This window comes from Metopolophium dirhodum, chromosome 5, assembly GCF_019925205.1.
Source record: "Metopolophium dirhodum isolate CAU chromosome 5, ASM1992520v1, whole genome shotgun sequence".
NCBI classification, from domain to species: Eukaryota; Metazoa; Arthropoda; class Insecta; order Hemiptera; family Aphididae; genus Metopolophium; species Metopolophium dirhodum.
The window spans coordinates 37087138-37113605 of NC_083564.1; the positions used below are offsets into that span (position 1 = coordinate 37087138).

Sequence of the window (26468 nt, forward strand, 5' to 3'; positions counted from 1 at the left end):
AAGCAAAATATTTTTATAGAAAATACTTTGATAAATAAAAATCAAATTTTTGATGAGTAGTTTATGAATTATGGATATTTAAAGTTTAGATGAGTGTTGTGAAGTGGCTGAATAGGGATACCCCGCAAAATATTGGTTATTCCTCTCATCTTAACTTTAAATACTTATAACTACCCAATAATCTACTAATTATAAATTTAGTTTTTAAATTTTAAAATTTTTTGAAATATTTGGAATATGAAATTTAAAATGTATGTAATCTTACAAAAAAATTAAAACATAACGATACAAAATAGGAAAAAGTATAATTTGTTTTTTAATATTTGCTAGCATAATAGAACAATTTTCAAAAACATTAAGGGCCATATTCATCATATAGTGGATGCTTAAGAATAAGTATCGATTAAGCTATACTTAAATGAGATTCATAAACGAGACTTTGGCTTAAGAAAAGAAAAAACTTAAATTAAGGTTAGTCAATACCTACCTTAAGCATTGATTTTAGTTACTATCGCAATTTTTTTTTTAATATTATTAAAATTAGCCTAAGCAGTAATTATTCTTAAGCATCGGCTATGAATACGGCCTTAATAGTTATTGAAATAATGGGTAATTCAAGGCAAAAAATATATATTAAATAATATAATTAAATAATTGCATGTACATTGATAAAAAATTATAATATATATTCTTATTACAATATGGCATAATAATGTAAATCAATTTAAATTTAGAAAATAATCATAAAATGTATTAATGCTCTAAAATACACTTCCCGTCGTGGAGGTAACACCATTCTGGCGTCACTGTATCTGCTTTAAGACCGAGTGTTACCAGTCTTTCACGATGTTGTAAAAATCTTCAATCATATGTAAATATAATAAATAGTAATTAATAAGTATACGTCATTTAACTGTAATATAAGATTGGTAGAACTTCGATAGCACAAAACCAATGTGTTAAAACAAAAGCCTATGGTTGTTGAATTTATGAGTTAAAACACCAAGGTTAAATAAATGCATAGAATATATTTTGTAGGTTATTAGCTTTAGGTTTTTTCCCTTCTAATTTTAAACTATTTGTAGTTCCAAGTATACTCGAAGAATCTAGAAAATAATGTGTTTTAAATTTTTAATATAATTTATAATTCACGCGTAGATTTAAAAAAAATTTAACCATTATTCGGGGTTGTAGTCAGGAGGTTAGATTATATATAGTTAGGTTACTCATAAAACGCACGACTCAATTAATACAGACGGCACAGTTGAATTTAACATTATGAGATTCGTATTTATACGAGTACAATGCCGATGAAGGAGCGTTTCGCTGGCAGTATCGACACGTATGAACTTGAACAATTTAAAATAAAATGCATCGCAAAAAATACGTGTCCACGAGAGACGAGTAAACTTAACAGGATTTAATAATTCTCTTATTGGTATGTGTACCTGTATTCAGCAGACGGAGCATTTGTTGTTGGGTTTGACCACAGTCGTTCAGCTAAAGCCGCAGCTCTTGGCCATACTTTAGAATCAACAGCATTATCATCGACATATTCAGACCACATGCATGTCTAAATCAAAAAAATTTAAATTAAAATATATTTTGAAATTTTATAATTAAAATTAAATAATATGACATTTATAAAGTCTTACTTCTGCGCCTAATACAAGATTTGGATTATCAACTTTCGGCATTTTGTTGTTGTAAATCTGTTTCCAAGTATGATAATTAGTTGAAGTCCAAAAACCATGATCTAGATAATAAACGTCCTTTAAGGCGATTATAACCTTATAGCCTAATTTAACGAGTTCCACTGGAATATTTGATCCTTCCCAAGCTTCAACAGTATATCTTTTTTTGTCAAGATACTTTTCTATGATCTCAGGTTCAGTCAAACCACTAGACCAAACTATTATATCGGAATTAACGTCACCAGCTTCTTTATCATATTCGCTTAACGAATTAGCATGAAATTGAGACCACAAGTCCAAATAACCTTCTTCGTCTAAGCTTTGGTTGTTGGTTTTCATCCAATTAGTGATCTCAGTGGTAGTATTCCAGCAATTTAGAGCAACCTATATACAGTAAATTATATTGAAATATTTAAGAACAATTTGTGTATGATTTACCTCATCACCACCCATGTGGAATGCTTCTCCCTTTGGTAGTACATTGATCAAGTCCTTATAAATTTTTCCCAACCATTTATACGTGTTGGTATTGATTGGATTGAGCTGTCCACATGGCGGTTGTACACAGTATTTTCTCCAAGGTCCTTTGTCCACACAAACAGCCATGTCACCATAACCTGATGCTTTACCCCATTGCCAACCGTTACCCGCGTGTGCTGGAGAATCGATCTCAATAATAATTCTTACTCCTCTGACTAATGCATATCTGAGAAGATCCTTAATTTCCTTGAATGAATAGATTTCGTCGGGGCTATAGGCACCATATCTAATGAGTAAAGACAAACAATATGAAACTCCAAATAAATTGTAAGATGTATAAATCATAAAATTATTTATGAGATACATGAAAATACACTAATCCGGCATTCATAAAATATTTGAATAATATGTAGTTATATATATTATTTAACTTATTGATATATAATATCATTGCTCAATAGATTGTCATCGTTAAATTGTACGTAAACTTACTTCGACATTAATGGTGCACTAGGTAAATCCAACGGGAAACTATGGGAATCGGTGGCGTGCCAATGAAATACATTTAGTTTGGAATGAGCCATAGCATCGATATGTCGTTTAATAGTTGCCATTGGGAAATAATGTCTAGCGGTATCCAGCATAAAACCACGGTAAGCATACATAGGTTGATCACTTATTTGAACATCGCCAGCCATCACCAATTTTTTTTCAGACAAAGTCGAACCGTACGTAGCAACAAGTTGTCGTAAAGTTTCTAATCCATTTCTCGCTCCGTAAACGGTCTTAGCTTCAATATTAATAATTATCCGATCTCCTAAAAAATGTAATATGTCAGTATAAAGTTTTAATCAGCATCAATCTATCTGAAGCAACTAATAAAATACCCTCGGTGTTTGTTTTCAAGCTATAACTTTCGTTTGTTGTCAATTTGATATAATCAAATGGTATACTTGTAGTTATAGATATAATTGGAGTAGTTGCATAAGAAACACAACTTGGGACGCAAAGTTTTTTTATGGACGAAACAAAAACTTGAGTCGCTTCAGACATGTATTCTTTACTCAATTGGTCAGCCATCAACGATGTATCAAATTTAATATTATCGAGACCAAATTCGATTAAAGATTTTCTATTGTGTTATAATAACAAATTAAACAATTACATATATGATTAGTTTAGATATTTTTTTTTTTTGTAGCATTGACGACGCTGCCGGAACTGCTTAAGCATTACATCGACAGCGTCGAATCAGTTTAAATCTTAATAATATTATGTAGTTTATGTTTACCCTATAGTTGTATTGACTGTTGGCTTTGGCCAAAGTGATCCATAGCGTCCACAGGTTAAACGGCAAACGTCTATAGATCCATCGAGTCCGCTGTTCTCTTTTTCCACTGATGGTAGTTTGCTGAAGATACATGTATTGTTGATACATTTGTATGATTTCCTACAGACAATAATTTCACAAATATAACTATTAACTATATTATAATGTAGTTGTAGTCAGTACTTCAGTAGCGTACGCAGGATTTTTATATTTTTATTTTTTATTTAAAACTTGACGGGCGAAAGTCCATTTAAAATATAGTACCTACAGTACTCCGTATTTAAATTTAGCAATAATATACAAAAATATATAGAATACTAGCCGACCTGTCACAGCTTCGCCCGTGATTGGTTGTTTATTTTGCCTCCGGAGGATGATATGTTCAATTTTTTATTCAAATTGTATCGTTTAATGTTATCGGCAAGTAAATTAAAAAATGGTTAATGAAAACGCATTGAAATGTTTCTAGCGGTATTAATGATAAATATATTTTTATCTAAAATAGCTGATCCCCGTGCACTACGTTGCCAGTTAAATGTACCAACTCTATATGACTCAAACTTTGTTCAATCCGTTATTTAATATTCGGTGTATGGTGTTCAACATTTATCTTAACTTTTCTGTTGCCTGGAATAAAAATTCTAATTTACAGCAGTAGATTATCAGGTAGGCAATCTACCTGCGGTAGATCGCGGACCCCGTGCTGTTTGTACGTAAATGTATGATTTAACTCTTAAGTATCAAAGTTATACGAAGTTTGTCGTTTTTACTTAATTCCACCTACGGTGGATTAGTATAATCAATTAATACAAAATCCTAACCTAACCTAACCGTATTAAAATCCGATGAATAAAAAAAAACAAAATTTAACCCTTTTTAAATTAATCTTTCTTCTTCCTAGAGGTCTAATCTACACACAAACATTCATTTATATATACCTATATATATTATATATATTATATATTATATTTATATCAGCCAAATGATAGACTTGACCTTGAACTTTAAATGTTGGCATGAAATTTCCATGTCTAATTTCTGTTGCACCAAACGATGTCATTTGAAAAGCCGAATTATAAACACGTATCATGTCAAAAAAATGTTTTGAATTATTGTGAGAAAAATTTAAGAGACTTTTTAATGGTTCGGGTGGATCAGCAATGTCTTCCAAAACAACTTTTCCTCCTGAACAACAAAAACCTGCAGGCTCTTTGGACCATTTCAATGCACGACAATAATTACATTTTAAATTCATATTTCCAATGATAACGTGAGAATTATTTTTATAATCTATTAATTTATCATAAGTAAATGCCGACATTTCACGGCGACGCCATGGAACTTGTGGTTCATCTAAATTTTTGTTGTTATTAATATTGTTTTCATTAATACTACCAACACTATTGGTAACAGATATATTATTTATATTAACATCATTATTATCGCTGTTAATATTGCAGTTATCTGGCGAGCCATTGTTATTTTGACTTAATCTAAGTAAACGTTGACGTTTTATTATATTCGATGAACGACCTAAATTAATTTTCCTTTTCATTGTGATAAATTTTAATAATTAAAAGAAACGAATAAAAATTTAAAAATTATAGAAATTAAATTAAATTAAAAGTAAGTTATTATTAGTAATTTACTTATTATTAGTACTGTTTACTATTTAAATGCAGGCATCTTGAATATTCGACAATTCATCGATAGTCGATGCACAAACATTAAGCAGCGTTCCGACTTTTACGAAGCTTCTCTTAAAATGTCGGTCGGTCCGTCATTCGTTCACTATAATGCGGTGAATTTCTATAGAATATGCGAGAAATTGTGTTTTTTTCGTATTAACATAGATTATATTATTTTATGCACTTGAGTTATTATTGATTAGATAATACTATAGTATGCGAGAAATTGTGTTTTTTTTGTATTAACATAGATTATATTATTTTATATATTTAATCTATGGTATTGATTTAAGTTATAATATAATAATTAAATAATTATAATTATAGTTTTCCATTAGCAACGAATAACGATATGAACTATCACGTCGCGCAACGGTGATATGGAAGGGGAAGTTTGGGCGGCCACGTCTAGCCGCCGTCCGTTGCCGTACCGCGAACCTCACCCACCCAGTCTACGTAACTGGTCATTATTTATGATAATTGATAACTCCTTTGTTTTTAAAGTTAGAGAATCGATTAAAAGCCTTAAACCTTCTCCGCAATGAGCTTTTCAATTTTAAAAAAAAAAACCATAACGATCGGTTCAGTAGTTTCCGAGAACATATCACTCAAAGGTTTTCATTTTCACATTTATATATTAGATTTGGATACAAGATAAAAAATAAAAACATTTAGTCGTTTGGCGAAGCAACATAATTTAGTCAATTAATAATTAGAGTAGGCGAGATGAGGTGTCTAGATTGGCCTGTCTCATACAGCGAGTGAGAGGTTCATTATTCAGGTAATCAGTAGCACATACTGGTACAGTGAACGGAGCAATGTTACGGGTAGGGCTGCGCAGGAAATCTAACGCTAATGTGTCGAAGGAGAGATTATGGTACGGTTATAATTTTTCCTAAGATTAATCACAGACGAATGGGAGATGGATCATCTCTATTAACATTATTTTTTGATAAACTGTTTTTAGATAATTAACTAAAACAAATTATAAAATTATAGATTTAGTCTCAAATATAGTCTACGTTTAGATTATTTAACCTGGTCATATCTCTTCAGTTCAAAATAAACGTGTTAATAATCGATAATACTGACGACGTTTAGTATAATATGTACTTAACCAGCCCAAAAAATAACCAAAAATATGATGTTAAACGATGTTATTGCCATTTTAGAATTTATTTTATATCTATTAAAAATAATTAACAATTAAACTATTCAGTGTATTGATTATGGCGATAAATATGATTTTCTTTGTGTAAAGAAGACATTTTAGCCCCTCCCCCCCCCCCCCCTCGGGTTTGAATCCTAGAACTCTATACCCCGGCAAACGCCACTGGTTGCCGTGGTTGTTTATTTTCTATGGCATCGAATATAAGTTCGGTATAAGCTATAAATTATTAAAAAGGCATAATCCCCCAAAAATTAATTTAGTTATTCCCCCAAAATGTTTGTAAAAATCAAATCGTATACAATAAATATTATAACCAATTAATTTTTTTAATGTAATTTAGAACATTCTTTTTAAAATTGATAAAAAAAAAATTATAGTCAATATCACTAAAACCCATATACCTATTAACTAAACTTCAGTTAATAGTTGTATGCTAAAACCTAACCACTGAAAAGTGCAAACACAGCTACTACTAAACAGCTACACTGTAAACTAAACATATTGTAGTTATCGGTTAACTATTTACTTTGACAACTTGCACAACAACATTATCTGTGTACGTACGTTGGCTTTTTTACGATGTTTTAATTTTTATACAATTTATGAGTATCGATCTAAAATATTACAATTTAAAAATGATCATTATATAATACTATACGTATTTCTGACTTATCCAGGTTTTGGGGCTCCTGATATATCGTTCTAATAGCAGTTGAAAAATATTAAAAATATATAAACACAATTTTTTTTATAAGCATTTAAAGTTCAAATTTTGACAAAATGTATCAAATTTATAATTTAATAATTATTTTGTAGTTAAAAATTTATAAAATGTTCAACTTTTATAGCTAAGGATTGAAAATTGAAAACAAGACTCCACGTAAATAGGTTATATATAAATTACTTAATTCACAATAATATCATCAAATATACTTGGTAATATCATAGGCTGACTGACCGTTTTCGCTCAGAATCGTTTTTCTTATACAATGATATTATATCATTGAATTCAAATTTAACACCATCCATTACAGTGACCCACTTGTAGATCTGTACAGCAGAGCGAAATCCACTTACCCACCTTTTTAACATTATTACCGACAACTGTAAAAAACTGAAAAAAATTAAAAATAAAACCATTGGCAATTAACTGTTATACATATTATTATTACAATTGATTATATTAGTATTTATAATCAATGTTATTACTTACATTAATCGAATAAAAATTAATATAGTCATATTACACATATAAGTTATAAGAATAGGCATATAATAATAATTATGATAGTAAAATATAACCAACTATGAACGAAATGAAACTTACATTGAAAAGTAAAGGTAATAAAAATAGAAACATTTTTTTAAACAAAAATTAATTGTTAGTTTATTTGACTATATTGAATTATTTCATAATCATGGTCCTCCTCAAATAAATCCATTTTAATAAAATCGAATGCAGACGAAAATTGTGAAATTGACGACAACACAACGTATTTCATAATTAAATATTTAAAATAATATGATAAATTATGATAACAAACCATATTTATGTTTTTAGTTGTTAGTTATCTGTCGAAGATTTATTTGATACAAAAAGTAACGTATAACTTATCCGCAACAATATCCATCGGATAACGTTTATCCCGTCATTGAAAAACTGAAATATATAAATTTTTTCTTATCTGACGGATTAATGTGATTGAAAAACCGGGCATAAGTTAATAATATGTTAAACCATTTTATTGCCAATTTATTTATTTTATTATTTTTTCACTCAATTGTAGGTAAGAATGTTTATCAAAAAATCACATTTTTGGATTCAATCATATTTAATTAAATATAAAAATTGTTAAGTTGTTATGATTGTAAAAGGAACAGTATGTTTTGGCCGAAAAGGGAAGGGTACATTTTGGCCGAAAACGGTGACTCCCCATTCTTGGACTTGGAAAACGTATTTGATTCAATCAGTAGACAATTATTACTAAACAGGTTAAAATAATTAGGCTTTGATGACAATACTGAATACATTAAATTGGTTTACCAGTTATCTGAGTAACAGACGACGACTAGGCGCAACTAGGGTTAAAATTATGGGGGGGGGCTAACAAAACTATATTTACTAAAAATAACCTATAGGAGGCTTATATCTAAATCTATAAGGGATATTTTTTTTTGGGGGGGGCTAAATCTTAGACAGGGGGAGGGGTGGGGCAAGCCCCCCTAGTCCCCCTAGGGCCTAGTTGCACCAATGCTGACCACTATCGGATCTCATTACAGTAATCATTGTTATGTTAAAGATTATGGAGTCACTCAATCATTAGGCCCTATATTGTTTTTAGTATATAATATTAACTTTATATCTGCATCATTATTAAGGGGTATGAATAATAGTACTGAAAAATTCTATGAAAATGTATTTTTGTATTTTCAATAATATAGTTTATTGAGCGGTTTGAGAGTTAATCCCCTATAATCAATATTGTAGAAGAAAAGTTAATCTATGTCTGTATAAAATTAAATTTTCGATGTTTTAATTACTAAACTCAATAATTCAAATTCAAAAAGTAAAATATCACAAGTTTTAGAATTAAATATTGGACGTTGGAAATAAAACATCGAAAATCGACTCCTATACAAACCTAGAAAAACGTCTTCTCTTAAATTTGTATAATAGGTGTTCATACTGTTATGTCACTCAGTCAGTTATATTATTGGAAATACGAAACTAAGTTTCAGTGTTTCACTAAAATTCACATTTGTAATTAGTGTGTTAAGTGCTACAATACTGTCATGTGTGTGCGGGTGCGCTCCGCTATTTATTTTATACACAGTCACTCACACTAATGATCACTTACTACGCACACATTTACACGACCCGTATGCACACAAATAGAAAATTGTCTAAGTATATCGAATTCCTTCGAAACGGTAATTTTGAAGATAATTGGGAAAAATTGAAAAATGCTGTCGAAATTGATTTACGATAAATCTAAGACTGGATGGAAAAATCCGTTATCACTTAAGAGGATATCAGCGCATTATTTGTTTTCTATCTCTGACCCACGCGCAACATAGAAAAAACGCATTTACGCAGAATCATTTTTTCTATGTTTTTAATTATTTTTTAGAGTAAAATCACCAATTACAAAAAAGTAGAATAATATTTCTGAGGGAATGACATATAGATTTGTCTAAATATTGTCTCAAAACAATTCAAACATAATTTCAATTTATAACATTTTTTTTTTATTTTGAAAGTCAAATACAAAGTTAAATAACAATAAAATATAAAATCGATGTCATATCCTCAAAAATATTATTCTTTATCTTTTTTGTAATGGGTGATTTTACCTTTATTACATAAGAACATAGAAAAAATGATTCTGCGTTATTGCGTTTTATCTATGTTGCGCGTAGGCCAGAGAGAGAAAACAAATAGTGCGCAGATATCCTCTAAATAAAAACAAATCGAGTTAGGTACTATTTTTTATATACGTTCACATCTTCCTGTTGGATATAACTTTATAATACATAAATGTGGAACTGGTATGACAAATTGTAGTTGTGAACCAATTAAAATGGTATTATCATTCAAATATTTAGGAGTGACAATAGATTTTAACCTAAAATGGTCAGAACATACAGAATATTGAAAAAAAAATGAGAAGTTTAACTGTATTATTTTACAAAATTCGATTTTTGATGAATCAATTATAAGACAAATTTACAAGGCACTGTGTAATTCAATTCTATGAACGGTAAAACATGTTGGCGAGGCACTACCAGAACAGACATTAATACATGGCATATTTGATATATTACAAAAAAAATTATTGTAAAAGTAGCGTACTTCCTACCATTAAAATACCCATCAGAGGAATTATTCAACCATACAAATATATTATCTGTTTAAAAATTATACATTAGGAAAATTTTATTTAAATCCATACAAAACCACACACTTAAACTCAATGCTATACAGAGATAATAGACAGAACAACAGGAAAATACAATAAACCGTCATATATATTATTAACTAGCTCATGAGCAAGAAACTCTCCCAATTACATGAGGAAAACTAAATTCAAAAATTTAAAGAACGAAGTAAAGAGTTAAATAAAAAGTGTATGTGAAAGTCAATCCAATAATACAATAATAAAATTAATAAAAATCAAATAAAAAAGGCAATAAATAAAATAGTTAGTGACCCAGATACGAGCTTATAGCTCAGTTGGTAATTGGTATACGTAACAGATATTATTAATGTAATTTATTGTTATTATTTAATTGTAATTGTTTTGGCTGAATAAATAAATAAATAAAATAAATAAATAATAAATAATAAATTTGTTTGGATCATCCAAATCCAAATCTTAATCATTTTTAAAAACACAATTCTTAGACCTAGTTACCACAAGTACCAACATATTTTTAATGCATGATATGGGCAATTTCAGTTATTAAACTAAGCCTGAAGTATAATAATATATACAATACTATATTATAATATTTATAATGAGAATAATGATATGCAGTTACTTAATAGATATATCAATAATGAAAATTATAATTCTTTTATTGTTTTTTAGGAAATCAAACCATAATAATATTATTTGTTTCTTCTAAATGTTATAGTGAATGTTCCTGTATAGTAGTGAAATAATTTCAATTCGATAAAATATAGTATAGAAAAGACCGGGGCTAGTTGGCATACGGGTTGTTTGTCACAATAGTTTTTATCTCGGCTATGGGCTAATCACAATACGAAAAAGGTGTACTTTAAGTCCGTGAGTAATTTTTCTTCCGCTAATACATTTAATATTTGCCATTTACATATACTTTAGCGAACGTTGTAATCGTGAACTTCACAAATAACCGTGTATTAACGTATATTTGGTGTGTAATTTTCTTCTGTTTTGATAATTTATAGGTATAACTCATAAAGTTAATTTGTTTTCACATATAATAAATTGGGATTTGTTGTCACAAAAGAGGAGGGGCCGATATCACATGTGTTTAAAAGGTTCAAACTAAATATATTTAAATGTTGTTAAATTTTATTAAACTGTTGTTTTAGGTTCTGAAAGTAACGATGAATGTATTGATTTTACAATGATGTGTGTTTTTATTTTTTGTGTCTGTCATCACTTTTTAGGACAGTAAAGTGCTTAGATTTTCTTCAACAGTATCTTTTCTGAAAGGAAAGTGAATCTAGTTGGTACTTCTCAGTAGTTTCAAAAGCGCCGTCAAATACAAAAGAAAAATTAAGGAAAAACGGGAATTTTTACGCAAAATCTGTTTTTGAGAAAATCGATTTTAGTGTTTGGTGCAACTGTTTAACAAATGACCGCAGGTATATGAAATTTTGACTGAATGTTTAAATTAGCATTTTCTATACACCATAACATTTTCAATATTTTGAGCTCTTTACGGACATTTTCGGTTTCCATTTTTTTTAGTTTTTTTTCTATAAATATCAATAAAATTTTTTTTGTTTTAATTGTTAAAAAAACTTGAAAATGTAATGGAAGGTTCCTAGTATATTGTTTCAAAGGAAAATGAAAAAAATGAAAAATCCATAGAATCGTTTTTCTTATACAATGATATTATATCATGGAATTCAAATTTAACACCATCCATTACAGCGACCCACTTGTAACCTATAGTACAGCAGAGCGACATCCACTTGCCCACATTTTTTATTTATGGATTTAATTTCTATCGAGAAATTCTAAATATGACACAAATTTCACATCAACAACAATAAAAAGTTTAAGTTTGATGTGGTTTATCATTTGATTTTTTACTTATTCTTTTTATCCACACACCATTAATTTATACAATATTTAGTATAATATAATATTATATAGATAGTTAAATTATAAATTATAATAGTTCATGAAATTATGAATGCACGTCGTGCATCTTATATGTCAATACCTAGTAACAATTGTTACTTGCTAGTTTATAAAAACTACAAACATATACATAATATAATTGTTATGTATGAACTGTGTTTTAAATTTGAATATAGAAAAAATGTAATTTGATTTAATTACGCATAGTATCTACAATAATGACCACACGTTTGGCAAAAATTATGTATACAAATTATTGCTGAAAGTATATTTTTGCTGATTTAAAATGTAAGTTGTTTTTTGTACTGCAGTATGTGTGTGTTTTTACGTACCATATAAAATATATAACAAACAGTAATCAAATTGTGAACGGAAATCGAATATCTATTTAACCCAAGAAGGAATAACACTATACACCTATAATAATAGTATACTCATATATACTAATAATCATAGTCATATTGCGGTCATCGGTCATCAACATATTTGTACGTTTTGAAAACGAAACGCGGACGCGTCCTTCAGAAGTCACAAATGACGTTCGTATAAAATTTAAGCATGTTGTAAATTATAATGAAGGACAGCTGTCACAAAAAATCCACATAAATTACCAAAGTCCGATATTATGACAAGCGAAATACAATTCATGTCACTTTTAAAAAATATACAATTTTTATGTTGGATATTGTATTTATTTTTTTTAAATAATCTAAATCATTTAGTTATTGCATTTCTTTAAAAAGTTATATGTATACCAATTATACTTAATTTGTTTTAAATATTTCCTATGTAGGATATCCTTTAGGTAGGATATTTTATTACACATTTAAAGTTTAAACTGCTAAAATACTTTTTTAAAAATATTATAGTGGGTGGGAAAATATCCTGAGTGTCCTGGATTCAGTGTCCGTAGAAAAACGGCATAAGCCAATTATCTCATCAGTTCTCTATGGATTTTGGAACCAAGTATAGGATGCAGGGAGCTCGCGTGTCAACATACAATGTTTAATGTTAAAATATTATTATTTATTATGAATTATGATCCATATACATATAGGAACTTATAAAACTCAGTAGCGTAAATTGGGTTTAATTTTTGGTGGTGCAGGGGCGTATTCTTAACTTATAATTTCCAACACACCAATAATCCAACTTACTAAGTAAAAGCCTAACCAATAAAAAACTATGTATTTTCCCATATATTTCTTTAAATAATAATTACATTTTGAAATATTTAAGCAGTAAAACCTTTATAATTATAATATTAATTTTAAAAAAAGGTGGGTAAGTGGGTATCGCTTTGGTGTACAATAGGTTACAAGTTGGTCACTGTAATGGATGGTGTTAAATTTGAATTCAATGATAATATAATATTGATTGTATAAGAAAAACAATTCTGAGCGAAGACGGTTCTATGATATTACTAAGTATATTTGATGATATTATTGTAAACAAAGTAATGTATGTGGAACCTTAATTTAAATTTTCAATCGTTAGCTATAAAAGTTGAACATTTTATAAATTTTTAACTACAAAATAATTATTACATTTTAAATTTGATACATTTTGTCAAAATTCAAACTTTAATATGAGGAATCTTGTATTACATTTTCAAATCTTAGATTTAAAAAGAAACATTTTTATGAATTTCTAAATCAAAATAATTTGCACATTTTCGTGAATTTTACGTATTTTGTCAATATTTGAACTTAATGCTTATAAAATAAAATTCTGACTATGGATTTTTAATATTTTTCATCTGTCTTTGAAACAATATATTAGGAGCCTTCTATTAAATTTCCAAGCTTTTGTACATAACAAATAACATTGTATTTATATTTATAGAATAAAAAACTAAAAAAATTGGAAACTGAAAAAATTTTATTTTCGACCCCCCAAAGTATCAACTAAATTCACTTTCCCATTAGAAAAGATACTGTTGAAGAAAATCTAAGAACTTTTACTGTCCTAAAAGGTGATGACAGACACAAAAAAAATATAAAAATAAAAAAAACACACATCATTGTAAAATTAATACATTCATCATTCCACTCAGAATCTAAAATTGGAAACCGAAAATTTTCTTAAACAGTTCAAAACAAATCAAAATATTTTGAAAATGTTGTCGTATATGGAAAATGCGAATATAAACAACTAATGCAAATTTCATGTATATACGTTTATTTGTTTTAGAGTTACGCCAAAAACCAAAATCGATTTTCTCAAAAACCGATTTTTTGTAAAAATGTCCGTATTTCTGTAATTTTTATGTTGTTTTTCATGGCACTTTTGAAAATTATTGAGAATTTTAAAATTTGATTCAGTACGATGTCTTACTGTCATCTGACATTTTACTTTTGAGAATTGAATGATTCAGTGATGACACACTATTTTGGCGGTACAATGTTGATAATAATATAATTTTACCATAGAATAACGTCATATTTTATGATACTGCTATAATAAAATACAGAACTCTGTGGTTAGTGGTTACCATAGATAATAATCTAATTATCTATGATGGTTGTACGATATTTTAGATTTAGAATATAGATAGGGTAATAATTTAAATGATCATGTCTAATACATGCACGAAAATTACTATTTTGTATCTGTTTATTTATTATATATTTCAATGATATTCTGGTGGTGCAAAAACATACAATAACCACCCAGTTTACGCCACTGTATAAACTAATGGACAGCGCATTGAGGGAGAAATCACCTGACGGGATTGTTGAGAGAGAAAAGAGAGGTTTGGCTGTTACAGTGTGCCAAAACCAGGGCCTTGCACCCGAATCATTTATTCGGGTTTCGAGTTTCGGGTGCTGGATGTATTTGGGTGTTCAAACACCCGAATAAAAATTTTAAACAAACATTTGGGTTTTCAAAACCATTATTATTCGGGTTAATATTGGTTAATATGAGTGCTGAGATAAAACAGAACTTTTGATGACCCCCCCCCCCCAAAAAAAAAGAAAGTGTTCATGTTTATGATATTTATAATAAAATATAAATGTTTTACCCAAATTCGCAACGTTTGTTTTTAACTAAACTAGGTTAATTAATGTACAGTAGTTACCTTTTTCTATGAACTATAAGAAATAAGACAATGGGAAAGTAATTATTTAACTACCGATTCGTTTTATTATAGGCATTAGAGTCCACGTAACTCATTTTTTTTTTACTATATAACATGTCTAAAATCTAAATAGGTACTGGAATTAAATAACATACTAGCATATTTTAAAAAAAAAATTGTAGGTACTTATTAAAAATATTCAGAAAAATTTTATTTGATAAGCAAACAAAAAACAGTCATCAAAAATCAAAATGTTTACAAGGCTTTCTGTGGTCAAAAAATAGTTAACTTGCTAGAGCCTAATCCCATTTAAAAGTAAATACAAAAACATAATGAATAGGTATATTTTGCAAAATCAACAGTTACAACAGATTGATATTTTAATTTTGCATAATGTTACGTACCTATTATATAACAGAATAGGTATTGATTATTTTGTGATGAGTGATGACTTAAAAATTAAAAAATATAATCTTTATAAATATTATGAATAATATTATTATACTATAACTAAAAGGTAATATAAAAAATATATAGGTATTCACAAATTGTACGATGAAATAATAATAAAATTGAAAATTGAGTAGGTACGTATAGTGAGAGGCGCGTCGTAGACTCGTAAACCGAATGTGATACAAATTATAAAATGTACAATTTCCCACATGCCAAGTCGATGGATATAATAAATAATAAAATATTAAAATGTTTAAAATAGATGGCCATAGGGGCGCTGACTGTTAAGCCATAGACAAATAAAATAAAATATAAATTATGATTTCGTGATTACCGAAAAACTGGTAAATAATAAATATAGCCGCGTATTACGATTTTCGAGTTACTAAATTAGATATTATAGGACATAGGTAATTCCGCTTTGGAAGTTCGTCGCAAATAATGAAATAACACAAGTTATTATTATAGTTATTAGTGTTTGGTATTTTGGTCACGGCTGTCAATACTTTCAGTTTTGTTGAGACCACGTCTATTTTATATTACTATTGGCTATATTTGGATTTATTTTAATAATAAAGCAATAAAGTAATAAATTATATCATATAATAGGTATGAGAAATAATTAAATACTTAATATTTTAATCAGAATCAATTAAATTATTAAACATTTTAATGGATTTTATTTTCAAGAAATTACCTATGATTGTTTGTTAGATTGTTCCTGTTATTATTATTGTTGATTATTTAACTCTACAAAATCGAACTTACCACAAGAAATACATACGAAATGATATTATGTCGCATGAAGAATGAGAAAAAAAATTATTCGGGATTTCGGGTTAACCCGAATATTTATTCGGGTTTTGGTTAACACGGGTGTTTTGAAAACAGAATCATTCGGGTTATACGGGTTTCGGGTGTTTGATTTTTTAAAGGTGTTTAGGGGTGTTAAGGGTTCGGGTTAAATCGGGTGCAAGGCCCTGGCCAAAACATAATATACCTCAAAATATGTTTTTCTCTGTCATATGTTCACATATAGTTTTTACTCTGTCAGACCTCAGTAATGTCGTCTGAATTAACCAAAAACAGGGCGGTGTGCCGGTGTGGGAAGCGCTGTCCATCAGTTTATTGGTAAAACAAGCTAACGATACGCGGTCTGGTGGCATAATCCCAACTCGTATTTTCTACTAATATTATCAAATACATTTAAATACACTTCACTTAAGACAAAATGTATGCGAAATGTCGGGAAAATAAATACAATCTCAATCTCTTGACTTGACGTAGGGAGGAACCCGCCTAACCATCAGTGTTAATTTGTTTTGCTAGTAGGTCTATGTTATGATCTAAAGGACAAACCACTGAGCACGGACCGTAGTCGGCGGCATTGAACTATAAAATAATTAATAATTATAGTGTTGTTGTATAGTTCAATGGTCGACGGGTGAACAAAGTCGGCTGCGCGCAGCGGTCAGCGAGCGAACAGTGCGGCCAACCCGAGTAGCAGCTGCAAGCAGCACGATTTAAGATAACAAACATAGTAAACCAGAGTTGTTTAAATCTCTGTAGCAAACAGACGGACGACTGTTAATACTTATCAGTACACGAGCGACAAGTCGCGGCTATCGGCGTTCGCGATCAGCCTGCTCAGTGCTCGGACAGTCGGACAGCTGCGGGCAGTGGTCGACATGGTTGTACCGTCATAGTCCGGTATTTGGAAGTCTTAACTAAACACCGTAAATTACAGTTTACGGCATTTGTCTTAACCGCCAAGAGTGTGTAATTCTGATATCTGAAGTCGTCTGCAGCAGCAATAGCGGCTGGAGAGGAGGGTATAAATTGTTATTCTAAGGGGGGATACGATATCGTTCCCGCGGTATTAATTGTATCGCTTGTGCGCAAAATGCACATCCATTATCACAAGATCTGCGACCTCGGACCTGCGCATTTCCCGCTTATCTATTACGATGCACGACCGAGCGCGTCGTCTTTGCCGGGACATAAATACACAATCAACAACAACAAAAAAAAACAATGCGCCGTGGTTGTCGTCGATGGAAAATCGTCGTAATAACGCTTAACGGTAACACCATGATACTCACACGAAGTACGAAACCTTTTCGGTGGTGCCGTCGTCGTCGCTAGCGGCGTTCTGGCGCACGACCGCGGTCAGGTACAGCAGCATCACACCGGCCATCAGCGTGCATCCCGCCATCGTTTTGCGTCGCTTTAACACAAAATACACAAAATGAAAAAGCGTCATCGCATCGGTACCTATTGCGTTTTACTACAGTTGCGTTGTGATAACGTTATTCGGTGGTCGCTGTTTATTGTGTACCGCACGTTGACCGCCGCCACACTGTTCGCGCGGGGCGCATCGTTGGCGGGCGGCGCGAGAGGCGGCGGCGTCAGCATCGCGACGTCCGGGCCGGGCCGCCCGGCAATGATAACGAATAGCGAATACAACATGTCAACATGCACTACAGAGAAAAAATCTATATGACCTAACTTATGGTATTTCTCCGTTGACCGTCCCGTGTCGGGAGCCATAGATGATAATGTTATAGACCAGGGATGGCAAACCTTTTGAATACTGCGTGCCCAAAATTACCTTTTTTTTTTAAAACGTGCCATGAAAAAAATTATATTTTGTTATATTATAATTCGATTGTATAATTAATGTATAAAAAGGTTAGTTTAGGTACATAATAATTATAAATAATAATAATAATTATAATAATATTGCTTTGTTAATTATTTATTTTGATGTGATTTTTGTTGTTGAACACTTGATGCCAATTTATTGATATTTGGTTTATAATTAGTTTATAATAAACGTACGTAAATATAAAATAACATACTAAACGCAATATCATATAGAATATAGATAATATATAGGTATTATTATTTTATCTACAGATAAGAATAATCGTTAATGAACGATAAAAGCCGTATGCTCAAAATATTTTTACCTATTACCTATAAACTATAATACTATATATTATATATTATATAATAGTAAAAATTTTCGCGTGCCCACAAAATCTTTTCGCGTGCCATGAATTTGCCATCGCCCATCCCTGTTATAGACGGCTGTCTGATTATTATTATTTGTGCACACCATAATACGCATTGGTTAAAGTGCCGATTCGTAGGGTTCAAGATTTTCAGAATCACTTACGATTATACATTTATACCTGATAATAATATATTAAAAATAAGTCTAAAATAGCGAAATCAGTATTTTAAAAAGATAGATAACAACCAAAGCAGCCAAACCAGTTTTTAAGGCTGTTGAAACTTGAAAGCGAACCAAGGCAATATGATTTTATATCCATCGTGAGTGATGTGTATTGAGTAGTGACTGATCATTAGTGTGTGTGAATTTCGTTAACACTTTATGCTAATTCTCTAAGACTAAGTAATTAAAGATAAACTACGGCTATTATTTTTGAAAATCCGTTAGGTTAGTTTTTTTTCAAAATTAAAATTAGACTTCTGGATGTACATATTTTCAGCTTATTAGTTATTGGTCTAAATGAACGAAAAAACGACCAGCTTTCAACAGCCAAAAAACCAACGAGAAAACACAGACAACGTTGTTACCTAAAAGTTTGATAATAGGTCAATTCACTATAATATCAAAAATGACATTACACTTTCGAAATTGGCGAACGAAAATTTGTCATGTCGTCTATGTGTTAGAATGTTAGGTGGAGACAACACATACAAGTGCGACGTCCTCTTAAAAATATTTTATCATTATACATTAAGTCTTCTGTGCGTTTGCACCTATTTGAATTAACTATAATCCTATATGTATATTATTCATCCTAAACGTCATGGCCATTTTAAATTATACAGTTATTCGAAAAATATGATTTTGTTTTTTGTTGTAATTCAAAAACGAATAATTGTATGAATATTTGACATTTTCACAATTTAATTTTTAATAGATACTAGATACCTACATGGTATGATAAATATATTTTTTAGTTTAAAAAGACATATTTGTTAGTTAAATTAATATTAGTTATAAGGACATAATATAGATATGGCAAAATATATTATTTTTTTTTAATCCTCTAGTAGTCTAGTGATTATGGTGTGAATGGTTTCATTTAGGTAGTTTTTAGATGATCGATACCTTAAACAATAATATATAGTTACGTCGCTAATTTTTTGAATAATATATTATAATTATAATTACGAGGTATTTATGTTCACTATACTACTAACTATAGGTATTAAACAAATCTGAATTATTAAAATGTTTAGAAGTTTATGTGATTTGGGACTGGCTGACGATAAAATAAGCCCATCATTGTATAATATATTAAGTACACAGTTTTAGTTAATGAATAAATGAACATTTTTATCTGGAAAATTATATTTTTTAAATATAAGTGTCAAATGATATTTAAGAAAGTAATCATTTACACATTATACAGATTTATTCGAGGTGATAGTATATTCTGCTGACATTGACCACCAAATTATTCAAGTAATTGAATAATTGATTATCATAATAATAATAATAATATATTATAATTATTCATGTTTCCTGCTACCTACCGGCTACCGTATCACCGTACACTGTACAGTTAATAAATACATATCTATAGTGATAATAAATGGTCTGTGCGTATATTTTTGTCGATACCAACTACTCATGTATCTAATGTAAATAACTAAATTATATTTTCAAAAGTATTGAAATTTTAAATTGTAATTTTATCGATTGGTATATACTTATTTTGTGGTTGTAAGTAATGGAAAATATACCTTTGTGGCTATAAATTTTTTTTAAAAATACTGTTCTCACACACTGCAGGCCGTAAAATTCAGCCGGACACAGTTTTTATTTTTATTTACTGTTACTGCGACGGAACCACCAATAGAAATTAACAATAGACAATAGAAATTTACAACTCCCGATGCAGTGTATGAGGTGTGACTGTGTGAGGATCATAGAAATACGCAAGTGTAGAGACTATATAGACAGACTTATATTATATTCAGTGTTTAACAGGTATAGATACGACAAAATATTTTAAAACAAATTTCATGTTTAACATTGTCATGATGCTTCATCTGTATTTGACCTAACCTATGATTTGTATTAAATTATATAGTATTATCATACATTAAATAGTGCTACATATCTATAAATCTTAAACACTGCAAATAATTGTCAGTTATCGTTATAAATTTAATAATTTTATATTTAAAAATATGTTATAATATATGTAAATAACTATAATATAGTATTTCATATTATGAAAGACATTTAAAACGAACCCATATTACAATATAAAATAATTAGGTATGAATGATTTGGTTAGTTGTTTAAGGTTAGTTGATAATGAAAGCGTTTAAAATGTACTTACTGCTTGGATAACCCGTATTATTTCTTGTAGATATACTATAGGTATACTAATATAACCTCTTTCAGACTTCAGTCATTGGCTCCGGTCGCTCCGGAATACGATTGACGATTGTTCAAGAATTCGTATACCGGTTTTATTTGTCATAAGCATTATTTTAGGTACGTGTATGGAAGGGGTTACAAACTTATATTCTTATAGAACCATCAATGCACTACAATAAGGATCATAATATATTTTATACCTTTATATTATATTAGGTACGTTGTAACACGTTTAAATAAATATAACATTAAATATACAATATAGGCACCCAGTTGGCCTGGCTCGTAATTTTTGCTATTCGCATCAAACCATTTTCTGCGGGCCGCTATACAAGAATTTTTTTTTTTAAATGTCTTTAATGAAAAACATTTTCCTATTTCTTTAAACTAACCTTTTAAGGTAAGTAAGACCAATTACAGGTACAGGGCGTAATTATTAGCACCTTGCGTAATTTGTCCTAAAAAATACACCCTACTGGAATAATTATTATCTTGTCCTATAGAATACATCAAATTTGAATATATATTAATTAAAACGAACCAAGCTGTCCAAGCTGAAAGTATTGGTATAGCGGGTTTATTATTCACGTATAAGTTATAGTTCTTCGGAATCTATCAATGGTGACACAATAACCCAACGTTATATTATTATGAAATACTGAAATGTAAATAATAATTTCTTTCTTTTAAGGGGATTCAATACCGTGATTTTCTGTTTTTGTCTAACACACACGCGTGACATAGTATTTTAGACGTGTTTTTTGCCAAACATTCCAATTTATCTATTGAAGCGATAAGAACTCTAAAAACAGATTTGAATTTGTCTTCAAATCTATTTAAAATCGACTTTCCCACATGTTTGATATTATCCCCTAAATTCCTAAAAATGTCATAAAAAAGGTGGGTAAGTGGATGTCGCTCTGATGTACAGATCTACAAGTGGGTCACTATAATGGATGGTGTTAAATTTGAATTCAATAATTTAATATTAAATATTAAATATATTTTAAATATTATAATTTAATTGTATAAGAAAAACGATTCTGAGCGAAAATGGTCAGTCAGCCTATAATATTATCAAGTATATTTTATGATATTATTGTGAATAAAGTAATTTATATATACCTTATTTACTACATGGGGCCTTGTTTTAAATGTTCAACTCTTAGCTCTAAAAGTTGAACATTTTATACATTTTTAACTTCAAAATAATTATTAAATTTTGTCAAAATTTGAGCTTTAAATGCTTATAAAAAAAAATTGTGCCTATGTATTTTTAATATTTTTCAACTGCTATTAGAACGATATATCAGGAGCCTTATATTAAATTTTCACGCTTTTTTACCCAACAAACAAAATTTCATTGATATTAATAAAAAAAAAAACTAAAAAAATTGAAAACTGAAAATGTTCCTAAACAGCTCAAAACAAATCAAAATATTTTTAAAATTTTATCGTGTATAGAAAATGCAAATATAAACATTCAGTGAAATTTTCAAGTATCTACAGTCATACGTTTTTAATTACAACAAAATAAGAAAATCGTTACATGAGAAATTGAGTGAATATCAACTATGAATTCTCAACTCAAAATAATTTGCTATTTTTCGTGATTTTTCCGTATTTTGTCAATATTTGAACTTTAAATGCTTACAAACAAAAACTGAGACTAAGGATTTTCATTATTTTTTAAATGTCATTGTAACAATATATAGTGGGAGCCTTGTATTAAATTTTCAAACTTTTTTACCCAACAAATAAAGTTAAATTAACATCCATAGAAAAAAATACTAATAAAATTTGAAACTGAAAATATTCCTAAACAGTTCAAAACAAATCAAAATATTTTTAAAATTTTATCGTGTATAGAAAATGCAAATATAAACAACCAGTGAAAATTTCATGTATATACGTTCATTTGTTTTAGAGTTCAACCAAAAACCAAAATAGATTTTCTCAAAAACAGATTTTACGTAAAAATTCCCGTTTTTCATTAATTTTTCTTTTGTTTTTCACGGCGCTTTTATAAACTACTGGGAAATTTAAAATGTATTTTAAAATTTTATCATGTATAGAAATTGCTAATTTAAACATTCTATACAATTTCCAAGTATCTACTGTCATTCCTTTTCGTCATTTTTACGTACTTCGTCAATATTTGAACTTTAAATGCTTATAAAAAAAATTGTGACTATGGATTTTTATTTTTTTTCATCTGCCTTTGGAAAAATATACTATGAGCCTTCCATTAAATTTTCAAGCTTTTTTAACTAACAAATAACATTTTATTGACATTCATAGAACAAAATACTAATAACATTGGAAACTGAAAATGTTCCTAAACAGTTTAAAACAAATAAAAAGAATGTTGAAAATTTTATCGTTTATAGAAAATACAAATATAAACCAAATATAAACAATCAGTGAAAATTTCATGTGTATACGTTAATTTGTTTTAGAGTTACACCAAAAACCAAAATCTTGTGGAAAACCTAATTTTTTTTTGTTTTCCACGGCGGTTTTGAACGTGAATGTTTACTTTTGACTCCCAAAAATACTAACTAGATTCACTTTTCTATCAGAAAAGATACTGTTGAAGAATATCTAAGCATTTTTACTGTCCTAAAAGTTGATGACAGACACAAAAATAAAAAAAAAATAAAAAAAGACACACATCAAATCAAAAATGTGGGAAAGTTGATTTCAAATAGACTTGACGATAAATTCAAATCTGTTTTTAGAATTCTTCTCGCTTCATTAGATCAATTGGTATGTTTGGCAAAGAAAAAAGTTTAAAATCCTATGTCGCGTGTATTTTAGGCAAAAACAGAAAATCACGGTATCGAACCCGCATAATACCTTTTAAAATAATTATTAGATATACAAACAAAAATAATAACACACAATAATCAAACAATAACCAATCCTAGTACCCCATACAGGTGGATTGGTGATTTCTGATCTCGGTCGAATTAGTTCACAAAGTGAGGTACCTATCTACCAATGCCGATTTGCCCGTGAACTGAGGCACACTAAAATTAACACACACTGATATAGCAATACTTGTTTTATTTTACTTCATTTTTCCCTGACTGAAGTCAGGTTATACGACTAGTATATTTATATTGGTATTAACAATTATGGTAATGTCATTTACTGTATACAACTCTGTCTTTTTACTAATACTTAAATAAACTAAACTAAAATATCTATTTTTAAAATAATAATATGACAGTTTATTTACTAGGTAGATATGTGGGTACTTACTTTACAATATGTTTCGTGTCTTATGTTTTTCAATTTTAGATAAGTACTTATTTACAAAGACTGGTAAATTTTGATGTTACTAACTTAACTTACGAAGTTAATGAGTACTTATTATGAAGCATTACCAATGTAGTAGCAGGTCCATATTATAGTATAATGGTATACAGACATACCTTGTGTAAAGTACCTATCATACAATTCAATAATATGTGGAATGACTAATATATTTAGGTACTACGTCATAATTACATACGTAGGTACTTGTTTTATTTTAAATTGATGTACTGAGTAATTCATTAATCATTATGAACATGCTCATTATAATATTGTTGTATATTATGCAAATTATTTTAAAATAGCATAATCATTAAACAAAGCTTTAGTCATTAGAACATTTTTGAATATTTCGTACACCTATGTAAATTTAGTTTCTACTTTTATGGTCTTTACAAATATTTAAACATAGAACCTATCTACAATAGTTATTGTTAGTTTGATAATTATTTATAAATAACTTTAATTAACAAAACGAGTTGGTCATAAATTCAAAGCAACTCCAAGATCATTATTACTAAAAACTTAAAATAAACTTTTATTATACGTATAAATATGTAGATAACAGTGTTGGGTAAATTACTTTTAAAATGTAATGAAATTACGTTACTCATTCCTTCAAATATTTTTATTTAAATTACATTTGCGTTACAAATAGGTAACGTTACTTTTTTATCATTGGTAACAGTTATTATTATTTTTTTTTGAACCATATTCAATTCGTATGATTTAATTATTATGTATATTTTACAGACCTAGTGATAATATATATTGTACAAATGTACAATCATCTCACTTGAATGGCTATAATATAGTCATAAATCATAATTTATTTTTTTTAAGCCAAACTCTTTTCTTTCTATTAATAAAGTGATAAAATGTATTTCTGTTAATTTATGTTTAATAATATTCTTAACTATTATCGGAATCGAAAATAAATATAATTGATTTTAATTTTACTGGAATATCCTATCGGCTTGTTTTTGTAATACATTCAAAACTATTATTTTAATAACATGGAAAATAATGCATTAGTGCATTACTTCAAAAGTAATTTTGTTACAATTGCGTTACTTTAAGTAAAATGTAATTAAATTAGGTACTGCTGCGTTACTGAAAAAGTAATTGCGTTACAGTAATTTGTAATTTGCGTAACGTTACTACCCAACACTGGTATAGGTAAGTAATAAACCATTGGCATTAAAATAGGTTTGGTAGACGAATTTTTGATAGCAAAAATCATAAGCAATACAATTTATTTCACTGACAGTGAAGCAGGGTTATACCTACTTTTAGTTAGAAAACTAATAAGGTTTTCATTAACTATGAGTACGGAAATAAGAGTTATGACGTATAAATATAAAAAAATTATGTAGGTATTGTTGATTTTAGTTATTAATTACATGTAGCATTGAACATTTCGTTTAACATCGAATTAAATCAGTACAAAACATTTCATTTAATAGTTAAGTTAATACCTAACTGAACCCGGGCTGAGCTTTTGCATTATATGTGTAAGATTGTAAATAAATGAAGGGCTACGGGGAAAAACGATAATAGTCAATATTCCTAAAATGTTCAGTATTGCAATTTTAAAGTTTCAGAACTCAAAAACCCAAGAAATGTTAGACACTTTCAATTCACATTTTCAAGTGTCAATTCTTAAATTGTCTACGGTCATTCGTTTTTGAATTACAACAAAATAAGAAAATGGCTACTTGAGAAATCGAATTTGAACAAAGACATTTTTTTTTGGATAAAAGTAGACAAACTTACAAGGAATTTTGTTTTACATTTTAAAATCTAAGATTTAAAAAGAAAAATTTTTCTAAATTTCTAACTCAAAATAATTTGTATGTTTTCGTTTTTTTGATCCTTTTGTCAAAATTTGAACTATAAATGCTTAAAAAAAAATTGTGTCTACGTATTTTAATATTTTTCAACTGTCATTGTAAAA

At 28.9% G+C, this 26468-nt stretch overlaps 1 protein-coding gene across 4 annotated transcripts; it reads right to left on the minus strand.

Moving 5' to 3' along the window:
* Positions 1–286: 286 nt before the first annotated feature.
* LOC132944206 (chitooligosaccharidolytic beta-N-acetylglucosaminidase-like) lies at positions 287–24606 on the minus strand. Of its 4 annotated transcripts, none has more exons than XM_061013433.1 (9): positions 24458–24606; positions 17862–17986; positions 3466–3624; positions 3062–3306; positions 2667–2991; positions 2133–2460; positions 1656–2078; positions 1449–1573; positions 287–859 (listed from the first exon to the last, which is right to left on the minus strand). In XM_061013433.1, exons 2-9 carry the CDS (start codon positions 17972–17974, stop codon positions 754–756), a joined length of 1824 nt encoding a protein of 607 aa, XP_060869416.1. In that variant the 5' UTR covers positions 17975–17986; positions 24458–24606; the 3' UTR covers positions 287–753. The 4 variants fall into 4 exon arrangements, with proteins under 4 accessions (XP_060869416.1, XP_060869414.1, XP_060869415.1 ...); XM_061013431.1 differs by lacking the exon at positions 24458–24606 and adding an exon at positions 21150–21335; XM_061013432.1 differs by lacking the exon at positions 24458–24606 and adding an exon at positions 18051–18372.
* Positions 24607–26468: the final 1862 nt, after the last annotated feature.